The sequence below is a fragment of the Onychostoma macrolepis genome, chromosome 10 (genome assembly GCF_012432095.1).
Source record: "Onychostoma macrolepis isolate SWU-2019 chromosome 10, ASM1243209v1, whole genome shotgun sequence".
In the NCBI taxonomy this organism is placed as follows: domain Eukaryota; kingdom Metazoa; phylum Chordata; class Actinopteri; order Cypriniformes; family Cyprinidae; genus Onychostoma; species Onychostoma macrolepis.
This window is the reverse complement of record NC_081164.1, coordinates 13,271,584-13,287,057: the sequence shown is the minus strand read 5'-3', so window position 1 is coordinate 13,287,057 and position 15,474 is coordinate 13,271,584. Positions and strand designations below refer to the sequence as shown.

Below are 15,474 nucleotides of genomic sequence, written 5' to 3'. Positions count from 1 at the left end.
TGAGGAGTGCAGGCAACTGCTAAACTCAATGCCTTCAGAAACGCAAGATCTGTGAATAAAGTTTTAGGTCTGTTTTCAAAAGCAACCAGATGAAAATAAGCAGCTTTTGTGGCAGGAGTTCTACCTGGAGGTGTTAAAGGAACTGAGGACTCATCAGAATAAAACTAAAGTTTTTTTTTTTTTTAGTCTGCAAAGTCAGCACAGTGCTGCGGTACTGTGGATACCTCATTGTTTTTGAACTGACACCCTGAGTCAGTTTGCTGCATTAAATTTTTCATTTTCTCTTAAAAGTCAAAGTGATTTTATTTTTCAAAAATTCTCTGAGGTAATATTCTTATTATATAATATTACTATTAAAAAAGCAAAAAAAAAAAAAAAAACAAACCTTAGAAATTTAAAAGTCATGGCGCCCCAATGGTCTTTTTTTAAAGGTAAACAAACAATAAAATGTTACATGAATTCAAACTTATTAATTACTCTTATCCCTTTAATTCATTAATTACATATCATTATTTACATATCCCTTATGTGAGTTTCCAAACCCATAAGACCCATAAGATATTTTTGATGAAATCTGAGAGCTTTCTAACCCTTCATAAACAGCAGTGCAACTGACACGTTCAAGGCCCAGAAAGATAGTAATGACATCATTAAAATAGTCCATGTGACATCAGTGGTTCAACCTTAATTTTATGAAGCTACGAGAATACTTTTTGTGCGCAAAGAAAACAAAAATAATGACTTTATTCACCAATTCCATCTCTTCTGTGTTAGTCTTCGACATGCATTAACGAAAGTACCATAAAATTACGGTTGAACCATTGATGTCACATGGACTATTTTAATGATGTCCTTACTACTCTTCTGGGCCTTGAACGTGTCAGTTGCGTTGCTGTCTATGCAGGGTCAAAAAGCTCTCAGATTTCATCAAAGATATCTTGAATTGTGTTCCAAAGGTCTTACGGTTTGAAATGACATGAGGGTGAGTAATTAATAACAGAATTTTAATTTTTTGGTGAACTATCCCTTTAAATGTTGCCATGTTGAGCAACTGGAACCTGCTTGGTTTGAAAATGACTTCTGTGTGAATGGCACTTTATACATCGCTACACTATAGAAAACAGAAACAAAAAAGGACGTCCCCTAAGCACCTACAAACAACAGATAAGGGTCACTTGTGAGCCCTTGCTTACTACGATCTGAGCAGAAGACTGAATAAAGGTTTAGCTCAGTGAGAAATAATTCACAAACTGACATCCATCACGGCACCCCAGGTTAGACAGGCAATAACAGCTCACCTTGTGCAGGGAGGGGAGCTAATGAAAAACTGTACACACACACACACACACACATATATATATATATATATATATATATATATATATAAAGACAACCTTCGAGAGGACATGATAGATGAATAATCTGTATTTATTTAAAGTGAAGAAGTGATGACTCTCACAGATCAGAGGTCAAGACAATGGCTGCCAGACAATGGCATGTCAGGAGAGATGAAAAAATGTTTGAATGTAATGTAATGTAATGGAAGAGAAACGCTGTGTATTAAACCAGGCAAGTTTTGAATGTGAAGTAATTTTTAAGTCCTAACTCAAAGAGAAATTATGAAAATAGCAACCAAGCACCCAAAGAAGTCATGGATTAAAATGTGAAAGATGTGATTTAGTGCATGATTAGGACACGGCGAGCACAGATTGGTGGCTGATGAGAGAAATAGAGATCGACGGGTATCTGGTTCAATTCGACTCTGCAAATTTAGCATCTTTTTCTGTTCGCTGCTAATTGCAGCGTGTCACAATTAGCCTGATTTGAGAGCCTGTCCAGATATGGTGTAGCTTTCATAAGAGAACCAGGAGGACAAGAAGGAGTGAGTGAGAGAGACAGAGAGGGAGAGCTGCTAAGGGCCTCTCCACAGGCTTCCTGACAGAAGAGCACGTCGGCCAGCTGTGGTGCTTATTTCTTTTCCGTGCCTCTGGCGGTCATATTACATACACACACACAAACACTGAGGAGGCGTCGATTTGGGATTTATTTAATTTCCTCACTTGTTTTAGTGAGACAGAAACAGTTGCATATTCCACAGTCTTGATTATTATGAGCAGAAAATATTATGCTATTGTGCTGTAGCTTAGCACGTTATGCTAATGATGCAACTCAAAATGATTTATTTGCAACAAACTTGCAGATAACGTATGATAAAATCTGAAAACATGAGATATGGGTAATTTTGCAATTTTTGCCAAATATTTGCCATAACAGTTTGGCTTGTTCATGCAGGAGCAGAGTTCAGATCTGTCAGTGTGACAAATCTGGATTCTGTAAATGAACCATAAATTCCTATTAATTCATAAGAACTTTTCGCATTTTGAGAGTTTAGTAAAATGGAACTGCAATATTTGAACTGGTGGTGGACCAATATGGATTTTTTGATGGCCGATGTCGATATCAAGCAAAAATCTTAAAAATAATGATTAAAAAAAGAGGGTTTGGAAGTGATGCAATAAAATACACAACCTTTCTGTGAATAGAATCATATTTTTGTTATTGTGAAAAATGTTTTAATAATCTAAAGAACATTTTTTCCACTATATAGAACCTTTTGTGGATTGGAAAGGTTCCATGGATGAAGGTTCTTCATGGAACTATCAATGCCAAAAAATAAATAAATAAACAAAATATTTTTGAGTGTAATAAATAACATCTGCACAACAGTTTCAGCAATGACATTATATGTATTTTACATATTTACCAAAAAATAAATATTTTTTGGGGAAAAAAAGACGTTTAGACACTGGTATTCTCAGGGCTGTCAAAATAAAAGTCTCAACACATACTGGCCAAACAGGAAAAAAAAAAAAGGGTGAGTAAATGATTACATAATTTTAATTTTAGGGTGAACTATCCCTTTAAATTCAAAAAGACTCAAACAGAATTTTGAGAGTGTAGTAAATGAAAATGAAATATTAGCAATACATGTGTTACATATTCCATCAGTGCATAATGCACATGGATTTTGAATAGCTAACTATATTATCTGAACCCTTTTCTGAGTTTAAATAGTATTAGAAAACATGACCCCATGGTTCGCTTCTCTGGCTCAGGGGTCATATGAGACAGTAGAGCAGGTCATTTACTACCTGATTAAGGTCTCCTACAAACCATAGCATTGCAGGCGGAAGAAGAAAGAGACAGAGAAATGGATCTGTATTACTCCAGGTATGCAGGATACATTATTCATCTGTGTTTTGCATGAAGCATGGCCTGCCAGCCCCTGTCTCTAGTTCTCTCTCTGCTTCCTTGATCTTCTCCTGCCTCATTTTCTCATCCCCATCCCTCATCACTCTTCTCTCTATAATCAGGAGAAAGGGTCAAGATCCATGGGAAATCAGTCATGGGAAACTGCACCAAAACTGTAGGTGCAAATCTGGTTCTATTTTTACACATATGCTTGATAACAAACAATTAAGACTAACGAAATGTGTCAACTTAAGAAATCCCAGGAGGGCCAAAACTGTGTGAATGCAGAAGATGATCACTGAGGTGTCACCATTCAGGAAGAAAGAAAAGTAAAAACAAATCTAATTAGAAGTCTGGTATTGATCATTATGAGTATGTATGTCAGCAGCATCTTTGGTAAGTAAATAAATAGTAATGTATAAAATTGTGTACAGCCGTTTCAGAAGGAAATAAAATTGAAGGCCTTAGACAGGCTCTTTAAAGTCCTCCATGGACAATTCATGATGTTGTTCAAAAGAGTCCGTCCTACTTGCTTTGCACTAGAAATATGTTAAGTTTTGGACAGGTTTTACCATTAATGCAAAGAGCATTTTCGAGATGTGCTTCCAGCTATTCAGAAATGCCTCTTATTTTGCATATTTCCAGCTAAGAGTGCTTATGAATAACAAACAACTGCTGAGAGACACCTGAAACTACCCACAATGCTAAAAACATAACACTTTAAAACATACAGCGAAAAAAAGGTTTGAAAATGGAGAAAATATACTTAGCTGAAGAACAGTTCAAAAGTTCAACTCTGAGGTAGCACGAACTTGAAGAAAAATTAATAAACGACTGAAAAATAAAGCTGTTTCTGGCATAATGCACAATGCTACATATAAATTCATACAATACGCATTTGAAAGGTCAAAACAAAAATTAGCAGATATATATATATATATATATATATATAAAAAAACATCTGACTTCTTCATTCCCTCCGTTCACCTTATTGAACTACACATATTAAACAATGAGCTAATATTAGTAATTCACTTATTTTGAAGTAAAGTTATGGATTTATCTGATCATTTTAGGATTCATTTTACCTCTTTGCTAGACAGTATTTAGAAGAAACAGTTTTCCCATTTTTCATTCATTTTAAATGTACATGAATCCGTTTACTTTGTAAAGCACATATCTTACTGTTCAGAAATAAATTAAGTTTTACTCAGTACATCACATTGCAGAAGTATGGGTTAAAAACATCAAATGACATTGAGTGTAAAATCATAACAATGAGGTAAAATAATAAACATATTACACACTATTCGATATTAAATTGTCTGATTGGTTGTGATTTTTACCGAGCCAATCATTGATGAAACTGAAATAATAAATAGTCTCTGTATTCATTTCTTTGTGGGAGAACTAAAAGGTTATTCAAAGAGGGCAGTTTTTGAATCTACTGTATCTAGTTCTTTCTGTTTAGTGATCCAGCTCTTGGTACACTTTGTGTGTTGCGATGATTTGATCAACACCAGTAAGCTCATGTGTCGACTTAATAGAGCGGTGAGGCGAGCCCTTCTCTCTGCTCAGAGGCATTTGATTGAAACGGATGTCTCCTGGGATCAGGACTGTCTAATGCTGCTTGAGCTCTCTCTCTGTATGTATGCCTCCCATTCTCCTCTTCCCCTCTGTTTCTCCTTCCTGTAAGTACGTCCCTCCCTGTCTCTAAACCCAACGAGCAAAATATAAAATTAGCTCCAGCCTCTCCTAAACGTCCTCAATATCTCTCCCACTGAGAGGTAGAAAACAAAGAGAAAATGTCTCATGTGACGTAAAGGAACTGACATACGACTAATTTCCAAGATTTTCCTTATTTTAATATCAATTAACATAATAATTGTGTGAAATCTTAAAGGAATAGTTTGTGTCTTTTTTACTTACTCCTCTAAACTTGAAGACTTTACAAGTACAAAGTCCACATCTATTAAAACAATAGATGACACCTCGCTTCTCACTTCTAACAGACATATTATAAAATGTAATTTAAGCCACAAAACTGACATTTCGCAGCTCTTTCTCACCCTCAATCTGCTAATGTTTAGAGGCTCTCACAACATTTGTCATGACGCAAAACATGAATCAGCTGCATGAGTGATCTGTCTTGCCTCTTTAAGCCCACGTATCTCCGTAACCTTTCAGCGGAGAACAGTAACAAGATGACCTTTAGCAAGTATGCTTTAGCTCGCTGAGACGCTGAGGCCAGCCTGGAGGTAGTCATGCCCTTGACTTTTAGCCTTGACCACGCTGACAGAAGACAAGCAGCCCATATTTTTCAGCACAAATCAGCTATTGTGACACTTTTTGCTCATTTAAACATATTTAAACAAATCACGCAACTCTGTACCGCTCACATTCTCTGGTCTGTAACGCCACAAACACAGAAAAGTGGAATGATAAACTGTTAATGTCTGTGTGCTGTTGGACTGTCCATCAACACTCTTGGTATGATAATTGTGACCCTGGACCACAAAAACAGTCATATGTTGCATGGGTATAGCCAACAATACACTGTATGGGTCAAAATGATTGATTTTTCTTTTATGCCAAAAATCATTAGGATAAAGTTCATGTTCCATGAAGATATTTTGTAAATTTCCTACCATAAATATATCAAAACTTAATTTTTGATTTGTAATATGCATTGCTAAGAACTTCATTTGGACCAATTTAAAGGCGATTTTTTTCAATATTTAGATTTTTTTTTGCACCCTCAGATTCCAGATTTTCAAATAGTTGTATCTCGACCAAACATTATCCTAGCCTAACAATACATCAGTGGAAAGCTTATTTATTCAGCTTTCAGATTATGTATAAATCGTATGACTGGTTTTGTGGTCCCGGGTCACAACTGACCAATCAGGTTCAAGGGGTGGGACTAGCTGTTGTATAACAGTAAAAGCGTGGTAAGATTCTTGATCAGTTATTGGTGTAATTTCACAGGCAATATCCAGTCATTTCAACAGGAATCCATACAATCAGCAGTCTAACATTAGGGTGAAACAGTTTCCCATGAAGATTTTGTTCAGGTTCCAGTTTGTCATTCAAATTTGTAATGTTGACCAATAGAAATCTGCTTGGTTTGAAATTGACTTCTTTGTATATGTCATTACATTGTTGACGACAGACAATTAACCTTTTTTGCCCACAAAATATTTTGCTTCATGATCTGACTCTTGGTAGGTGGAATCAGTCCAGTGTGGACTGCTGTTGATGGAGAAAGAACTAATTAGGGCGAATTACTCTGGCATGTAACCTCTGGTTTGATATGACACAAATAGAGCACTGCAAATCCTGACATATGTGTGGACCAATTCTGTCAATGCCTGAAAGTTTGGTTTATTCTACCGTCTCAACTAGACATCTCTCTTGGATTCAACCTCATCATTCACCAGACCAAATCAAACAGACTAATTCAGGTCTGAGGTTTACCAGGCAGAGCCAGTCCAAAAAAAGCACATCTATTTGGGTACGATGCCAAGTGTATGTTCTCAGGACGCTGTGTGCCAGGCATGAAGTGCATAAACAGGTGCCAATTTGGCGAGCCTTGCCAGGTGCTGACAACGCAGTCAGCCAGACCAGCTTACCAAAACACAAAATTCTGCTCATTTTTAAGATGAGCTGACAGGATTTTACAGTGACAAAATAGCAAGAACTCAATGCTTTGGTGTTTGGAAATGCCTGAAACACACCTTTAGGAGACTTCCGTGGTTCCAGCTACACTCCTGTGAGTCAAGGTAAGATTAATACGCAGAGTTCTCATCGCCGTGGGTGGGCGTCCCAGTGGGAATCAGTAGGGGCACTAGTGAAAATGGAGGTGCTAATCTTTGATATTCTTTTCATTCAGCACTCACAGTCTTTCCCTAGGGCCGGGAATAATGTTTGAGGAGTTAATTAGAGCTTTGGGACACTAAGCAGAAGAGGATGAAAGACACCGATTAGAAGTGAATAGTACAGCCCGACTGATTTCAATACACCCCGACAGTGTTAAACCAGATTACCGCTCTTAAAAATGCCCTCGTGTCTGTTTGTTTTGTCATTTTGGGAAGTGCTGTGAATGTCCTTGTCATGATTATGGCCTTCTGTTTGCTAAATCTAGAAGTACACTGTGTGGATGTCACTGTCTAAGACAAATTTTGGGGATTGTAGAAGGTTTTTCATTGCAGGCCAGTCTTGGACTGCTTAGTGTGTCATGCTCACCTACGGACCATTATTGCCTTCGTCTAATCTTGGACTCCTGCGGATTTCTGGGAAAATTGTAGGTCACAGTCCTGCAGTGCAACTGGTTCTGGGGCTGCTGTCTAGTAAAGGACCAATCAACAACTAGATGCACAGCAGTACATGAAGGCTCATATCACACAGTCTGCCAGGGGTCACATTGTATATGACAAGCAAATAAAGGTCAGTAAAGGTCACATGATCCTTCAGAAATCATTGTAATAAGCTGATTTGCTCCACAAGGAACATTTATTATAATCAATGTTAAAAACTAAGCTGTGCTGCTTAATCCTGATACTTTTTTAACCTTTTGTACCATTATAAGTGTCTTTCATAATCCAACATACAAACTGTTATGTTATCCATGTTATCTTTAATGGTGATTTGTAAACTAGTGTCAGTTTTTCCAATACCACCCCCATCTGCACTGGGCCAACCGCAAAGATAGTCCAGATAGAAAATGTTGCTATGGTTTACCACAGAGACAGAGTTCACAATTTTTTTTTGTAAATCATCCTACAAATAGCTTTGTTATAGTTGTTTCTGCATATTAAGCTGGGAACAGAGAAAGCATTTAACTTATTAAATTGCACACATCACCTTTAACCAGTCATTGCACTAATTGCAAAGAGTCTAATGAGCTCGCTGTGCACATTGTGTGAATCAAAGCGATTAAACGCAGAAAACATGGACAAAATCCCCCCAGACACAGCGGATGAAAAGTTTTGAAGACGCACTGCAATTTCTGATTTAGAGAAATCTAATCAATTAACAAACAACAAATGAACTGGCCTCAGCGGTTCCACTTCCATTTGCACAATTAGACCAGTGTGCAGCTGGTCTTGCCATTGTAAACAAACATCCCAATCACAGTTTCTTAATTGTAGCAAGTCGTTTTTTCCCTCTCTTTTTAATGCCGTAATTTACTGTGACAAAAGGGAACAGTGCCTATGAATGTGGCGTCGACAAAAACAACTCTGTTACTCTCCGAGCGCGAAAACACAAGCCGATACCATGCCGTGCCGCTGCAGGCAGATGGTACACAGGTAAAATTGCCATCTGAGGTGAGCGTGTGTATAGTACGTAGTCTTGTGCATTATTCATGAGGAGAGCAGGTGGTTTAGAGGAGTCAGTCGCTGATGGCGTCTCAGTCATTCTGTACACATAGGCCTCATTTCATCTACCTGACTCCAAATATTTGCAGTGATAGTTTTTCTTCCTCAAAAAATGAGGCAGACCTTTGGGAGAACTAACAAATGTCACATTCAGATCTATTGCACAGGCAAGATTTTCATTTTTGCACAGTGTTGAGAGAGCAAATAACTAAACATAGCAAAGCTGTTCTCAAACAGGGTGACCATACATCCTCTTTTTCCCAGACATGTCCTGGCTGGGATTTCTAAATTGCCTAAAATGTCCGGGATTTTTTATAGACCTAGTCAGGTTAGATGCCATATTGAATTTAACAGGAATGAAAATAAGTCTGTGAGGGATAGACCAATCCGATCTCATGGCAATTCGTACATATTTTATGAGGTGGCTAATTTAGCTAATTACGAATTTGTACGATTTTTGCTAAATTGTGTGTATTTTATGAGTTCCCCAATTCGTATGAATTCATACGAATGACCTACCCCTAAACCCGCCTCTAAATCTACCCTTCACTGGGGTCTAGACATATCGTACAAAATTGTACAAGTGAGGTCGTATGAATTCGTACAAATTAGCCACCTTGTAAAATACGAACGAATTGGTCGTAAGATAGCATTGGATAGACTTAGTCTTTACAATGGCATGCACCGTATGAAGTCTTAGATCATGTCATTTTCACAACTTTCAAAACTGTATTATGGAATTTTTGTTTACTGTAATATGTTTCCCAGAAAAAGACATTATTAAACCACAGTACAATTGAACATACTGTATTTCTATAAAAGTAGGTTGGCCAATTAATCAACCAATCCTGTGAAGGGCATGTCAATATGAAAACAAAGCCAAAAGCTTTACATTTTAGGCAATTTAGAAATTAAGACATGCCCGGTATAAAGAGGACATATGGTTGCCCTCTTTCAAAACAGTAGTGGTGTGAATTACAAAACAATACACTGGTGTAATTTTGCCCCTTTTTATTATCCCCACAGCTTTTTCACTGTTAAATCTGTTTTTGTGACAATGAATACTTTTGTGGCTAATCAAAGAAATCTCACTTCCCTACTGCATACCAAGTCACACATAACCTCTGTGAACTTCCCTTGTAAATATTTTACTGCTTCTCTCTGAACCACTTAGTGAAAGTATCTTTTAAATTTAATGTCTAACTACGTGGCAAACAACAACCGTGAAATTATACGGGCACGGCTTGAAGGACACACTGTCACAATAAAGACAAACGAATACAGCCATAAACCATAGAGTTAGTTTAATGCTTCGCAAACAGTAAACGAGATAAATATGCCTTGTACTTTGACACAGTGGAAGCACGGGTTTGGAGGTCCATCCTTAAAATTGCTACATTGTTGTTGCTTTCTTCACTATTTTATTTGACATCAGCTACTTCTATAATATGTAGTTACTATAAAATTCACAATTATTGGTTGTGCTTTTAAACATAAAATGTAATATACTTAATAAATAAAATATTAAAAAGAAACTAAATATATTTGGAGTCTATGAATTCATCAGATACATCAGGGAAATATTTTCATTCAGACAATGGACTGAAGGATTCAACATTTTTGAATGAATGTGTTAAATGAATGATTCAATGACTCACTAATATAAATGAATCAGTGTTGTGAATGAATAATTCAGTGACTCACTTCAGAGGCAACTTATAGCCACCTACTGAGAGAGAGAGTGACTGAAAAATACACAGATTGACAGTCTGTCTGAAATAAAAACAGACAAGCAGAGTGATATAAACAAATGGTCATTATGTTTAGAGCTATTTCACACTAAGGTTAGCCATGCTACAAGCCACTACATGCGGCTAAGCTCTGTGCAGCACTGAAGTTCAGAAGCTTTCCTGTTAGTTGAAAAAGATGACAGAGAAGAAATGATGGCATAGGAGGTAAAGCAGGGGCAGTAAAGAGAGGGGCAGTAAATAGCAAAAATAATGGGGGTGTGGAAAGGAGCAGGATGGTGGTACTGCCTGCCTGGCTCATAGCAGTGATAAGGCAGCTATCTCAGCTCAGCTTATTGGGAACGGTGTCTCCCCATTTATCAAGCAGCAGGGAAGATGGAGGATCCAACTCACCTCTCACTTTGTTTTTCGTGGCCGCCACTGGAATCGAATAGCGTAATGGGGAGGGGAAGGATGGAGAGGATGGAGAGAAGGAAGGAAGGAAGAAAGGAAGACAGGGAAGGACAGACGGGTTCAGAGGGAGAGAAAGAGAAGGACAGGAGGAGAAAACATTCGATTAGAACAGGCCAGTTTCAAGAGGGTGTAAACTGTGTCAAACTAGCATACTAATCCTCCTGTTGTGGAAATCTCATTCATATCTGTCTGATTCACAACAATAAGCCACTTTAAATGGAAACCCAGCCAAGAGCGTGTGTCATTTGCAAATACCATCCACTATGGACTACAGAGATTCACAATACACTGACAATAATATTCAGCTGCACATGTAAATACACCAGTGATTCCAACATACACAGCTCACCACCTAAAAAATTGTTGCAGAAAAGCAGATTTACAAATTTCTGTTACACTCATATGTCACACTCTCGGCCAGCGTCTATTTACAGCACAGCAGTTTCCACCAGTACGGTACGAAATAGGGTTCAAAACTCCTTTTAGGTTCATCAGGAGGTATTATAGATTTTTTTAATTTATTTTTTTTATTTGATTATATTTTAAAAACCTTGATTTCATTAAACTGTAAATGAACAATAAACAGAACAAATTAAAAAAAAAATTAACAAAATGAATAAACAAATAAAATATAACAGAATGGACTTAACAGTGTGTGTGGAATGTTGTTTTATAATTATTCATTTACATATTTATAATTTTTTTTTCTTACAGTAACTTGGATGAATGACAAAATTACAATCTACCTAAAAATTGAGAAAATAATAATAACAATAATATATATATATATATATATATTATTTATTTATTTTTTATTTTTTACTTGTCTTCTCAACATGTAGAAAGTGATGATTTTTTTTTTTTTTTTTTTTTTTACCGTGCAATTGCTGTAATTAAGATTTTTTTTTTTTGTAATTGAAATTACATTCTATTTGAAATGTTTTTTAAAACAATTCATTGTAAACCAACAGATTATGTCACAATTATGACACTGCTGAATGATTTGAATTGTTGGATACAGTCTAGAATGTCAAGTATGTCAAAATAAAAATAAAAAAAAATAGGATTTGTGCATCTCTTGCTTTTCTTTTTTAATTTATGGGACACCAAGTGTACAGTATTCGTGGAAAACCTGCTTTTGTAAAACTAAGATTGGCAATCCTATGAGCACAAGAAAAGAGTTGGATTGTTTTGTGGAATCCATGTCGTTCTCTTCTCAGACGAGTAGAGCCACAATCCTCTGTTATGTTATTGCTTGGTGAATGGCTATTGATCAGACCGAAGAGCTTTCTGCTACAGACTCCCAATTAACCAGACACAACAAGCAGTTCATGCCCGCAGAATAACTGAACAAACAAACCGTCCTAATTCTGCCCATCTTCTGACATGTTTGTGCACCAGAAGTATCTACTCAAACAAAGCTATCCATTTATATACCATTAAAGCTGAGTGCTTATAATGCTCAATTATTGTATACAACAAAATAACAAACACAATGCTATAGACTGAAGCTGAAAATGGCTCCTAAATGTTTCAAATAACACTTTCCACTGAAAACAAGAGCCAAATGACAAAGCAGCTGGCAGCAAGGTACATTTCTATACATTTGATGTGTGTTTCTATGTGTTTTACAGACAGTCAATCTCAGGTGGGGCCAGGGATCTTTCTGATAATTGTTGTAATCAGGAGGGAAGTGCACACTCTTTGAAATTCGATTGACTTAGTTCAAAGACGGGCGAACGATGAGACTTGAACCCAAGTGTGTGTTACAAGTCTAAGAGGAAAGAAATCAAAAGGAAAGGAAACTTTACAAATCTTTCAGCTTCACCCTCTGAGCTGAATCCAAAACGCTATCGTGAAATTCATCTGACAGTGAACTATAAATCATTTGTTAGTACTCTGAAGGCATAAACACATCCATTGGTTCTACTTGCCTATACCAAAAACTAGAAAAGAAAAAAAAAATAGTTGGAAAAATAAACTGATATTCCCCCCAAACTCTGGTCACAGGAATCAATTTTTATCTAAAAGTCTGATCTGCCTTCTGGTGTCAACAAACTGTAGTACCCATGCAATGTGATCTGAACCATTATTTAAATGTCTTGACCCAACACAATGTCATGGCAATTCATAACTATTTTACATTTTGGCAAATTGGTGACTAGTTTATTTGAATTTGTACAATCTCACTATTTCTGTCCTCACAATGGTTAGGTTTAGGGGTGGATCTTCATGCTTATGTATCAAATCATACAATTTTATTGATGCATTTGGCAGACACATCTTTTTTTTTATCCAAAGCCAATCCAAAACATTCTTGATTTCCCTGGGAATGAACCCACGATCTTGACGTTTCTAGCACCATGCTCTACCATTTGAGCTACAGGAAGAAAATCACCATTTTGTAAAATAGTTACATTTCCTCATGACATCCGATCACTTGTACACATTCATGAGGATACAAAATGAAGATCTGGTTTAGTTCTGGTCTAAAGTTGGAAAAATAAACCCAAATTGTCATCAAAATGAAAAGAAGTGGCTATGAACTCAAGAAGTGGCCCTCCATGTGGAGATTTGCTGAGGGCCTTCCACTTCAAACCCATCGTTGGTTGAATGTTTGAGCTTTTTCAGGCCTTGGTTGAAATCATGGCAAAGTTTTGAGTGACAGCGACTAAAGAGCATCCTCCAGGGATGCATTACACGAGTCTGGATGTGTAGGAGGAGAAATAGGAAGGAAAGGAAGGAGAAAGGGTGATTGATAAAAAAGCCAAAAAGGTGACAAAATTCCAGTATGCCATTTTGAGAATTCTGGACATCAGTGAATAATTCAACACACCTGCATTATTTATGCTGGCAAAAGCTCAGATCAAGAGACTGAGATCTTCAGTATGACGGCTGACAACTTGTAGGTGAACAAATGTCAGCAGTGCATGATACACACTATCCCAAACACGCAACAGTGTCCACACACATACACTAAAAAAACAATGAAGGATGTCCCGGTTTGGCTAGTTTGTGTGTGGAAGATTTATTGACTCAGTTTTGAGTCCTAAACTTTTGTTTCAGTGGGAAAGACCTCCCGCTGAATCCAAGCAGTAAATTCTGCTGTCTGTAATACTATTACGATGATTGAACAACCTAAACAAGAGGAGAAACAAATCGACTTGATTTCAGCCGTGCTGAAGAAATCACTCACTATTGGTGGACCATAGAACAGGACTCATTCCTCAGACAATGTTCTAGAACATGTTCCTCAGAGGAAGTTACAGGCATCTGTCTTGGCCTACTGATCAGTTAACTCAGCTGCCATTTGCAGACATTTTTGCTGATGTGATGTTCTGATTTGAACAGTTTTGAGGTGACTTTGAAATTTAAGGTGAAGCAGACTGAGAAAATGGCAGTGAAAAAGGTTGATTAGTCTGTGCAAAACATAAGCTATGTTCCAAAACCCAATGAGTCGCCTAAAAAGAAAGCATTTTAAGGCATTGTAGGGACACTTCAGATGTGTGTTCTAAGATACCTCATTTTAGATAAATTATATATCAGTATAACATGTATTGTTCATTAAGAAAGCAATTCCTAAATGCATTGCGACTAATTAGAAAAATAAATAAATAAATAAATCTTAGATGCATAATAATCGTGTCCTATATATTCTGTATGCTTATATATATATGCTTATATATTCTTAAGTTTTATTCTTATAAAACTTAAAATATTAAAAACAGTTTATGAAGCTTATAATACAAAACAATGTAAATATAAAACATAAAATGAAATGAAAAATGTAAAAAAAAAAAGTAAAAAAGAAGGATGAAAAAGTTGAAGTACTAAAATTAGTAAAACTGACAAAAAACAAAACAAACAAAAAACAACACAAAACAATGAACCCCTATAAATAAATAAAAATGATGAAAGCAAATAACAAAACTAAAACAATGAAAAAAACCCCGAAAACATATAAATAAAACATTCAAAATATGAATAAATACCTTAATAGTATATAAATAATTTTAAAATTACACTGTAGAGTATTAGTTAGTTTAGCAAGATGCTAAAATCAGACTCTATTGAAAAACCTTTTAGGTTAATTCCTTAGAAACATGTTAAACCTGTGGGGCTGTTGTGCAATCATTAGCTCAACCAATAGCTTGGGTTTGGGGGAGGGGCTATCTATTTGGCCAACCAATAGCAGATGGGGAGAGTGTTTGGGAAACCTGTTTGTTTTTGCTAATCCATGTGGTGGTGCTATAGTGATGTAGAAATGGTATACTTCACCTTTCATTTATGTTCACTCATTACTTAAAAAGCTTTTTCAGATCTGTAGGCAGTTTAGGTCTTTGATAAAGAGCACATATGAATGAGGACTAAAGCTTCCATTGCTATGGAGATAAAGTGTATCCTACATACTTATATTTTAGCCAATGTATCCAAATGGTAAGTCTTTACAATCTTATTTACTCTTGTTTGTTTTCAAGAGTTGAATTTGTGGGTCACATTTATTGTACTGTCTGTGACTATAGATCTACATCTATTCAACCTTTTTTTTCTCCTTCAGGCCCTTTAAATATTTAAAACGAGGCCCTTTACCAACGTCAGGCCGCATGCGGTGCAAATCACGAGCAGAAGTCAGCACTCTGCAC

At 36.5% G+C, this 15,474-nt stretch overlaps 1 protein-coding gene across 8 annotated transcripts in view; it reads right to left on the bottom strand.

The window, feature by feature from the left end:
• cadm2a (cell adhesion molecule 2a) overlaps positions 1-15,474 on the bottom strand; it is a 423,456-nt gene that overhangs the window by 86,316 nt on the left and 321,666 nt on the right. For 2 of the 8 annotated variants that reach the window (XM_058788804.1, XM_058788801.1), the window contains exon 3: positions 10,772-10,798. The exons of the other annotated variants lie outside the window; for them this stretch is intronic. In XM_058788804.1, coding sequence (XP_058644787.1) covers positions 10,772-10,798 — 27 coding nt within the window. The remainder of the gene's footprint in view (positions 1-10,771; positions 10,799-15,474) is intronic. 8 annotated transcript variants of the gene reach the window in all.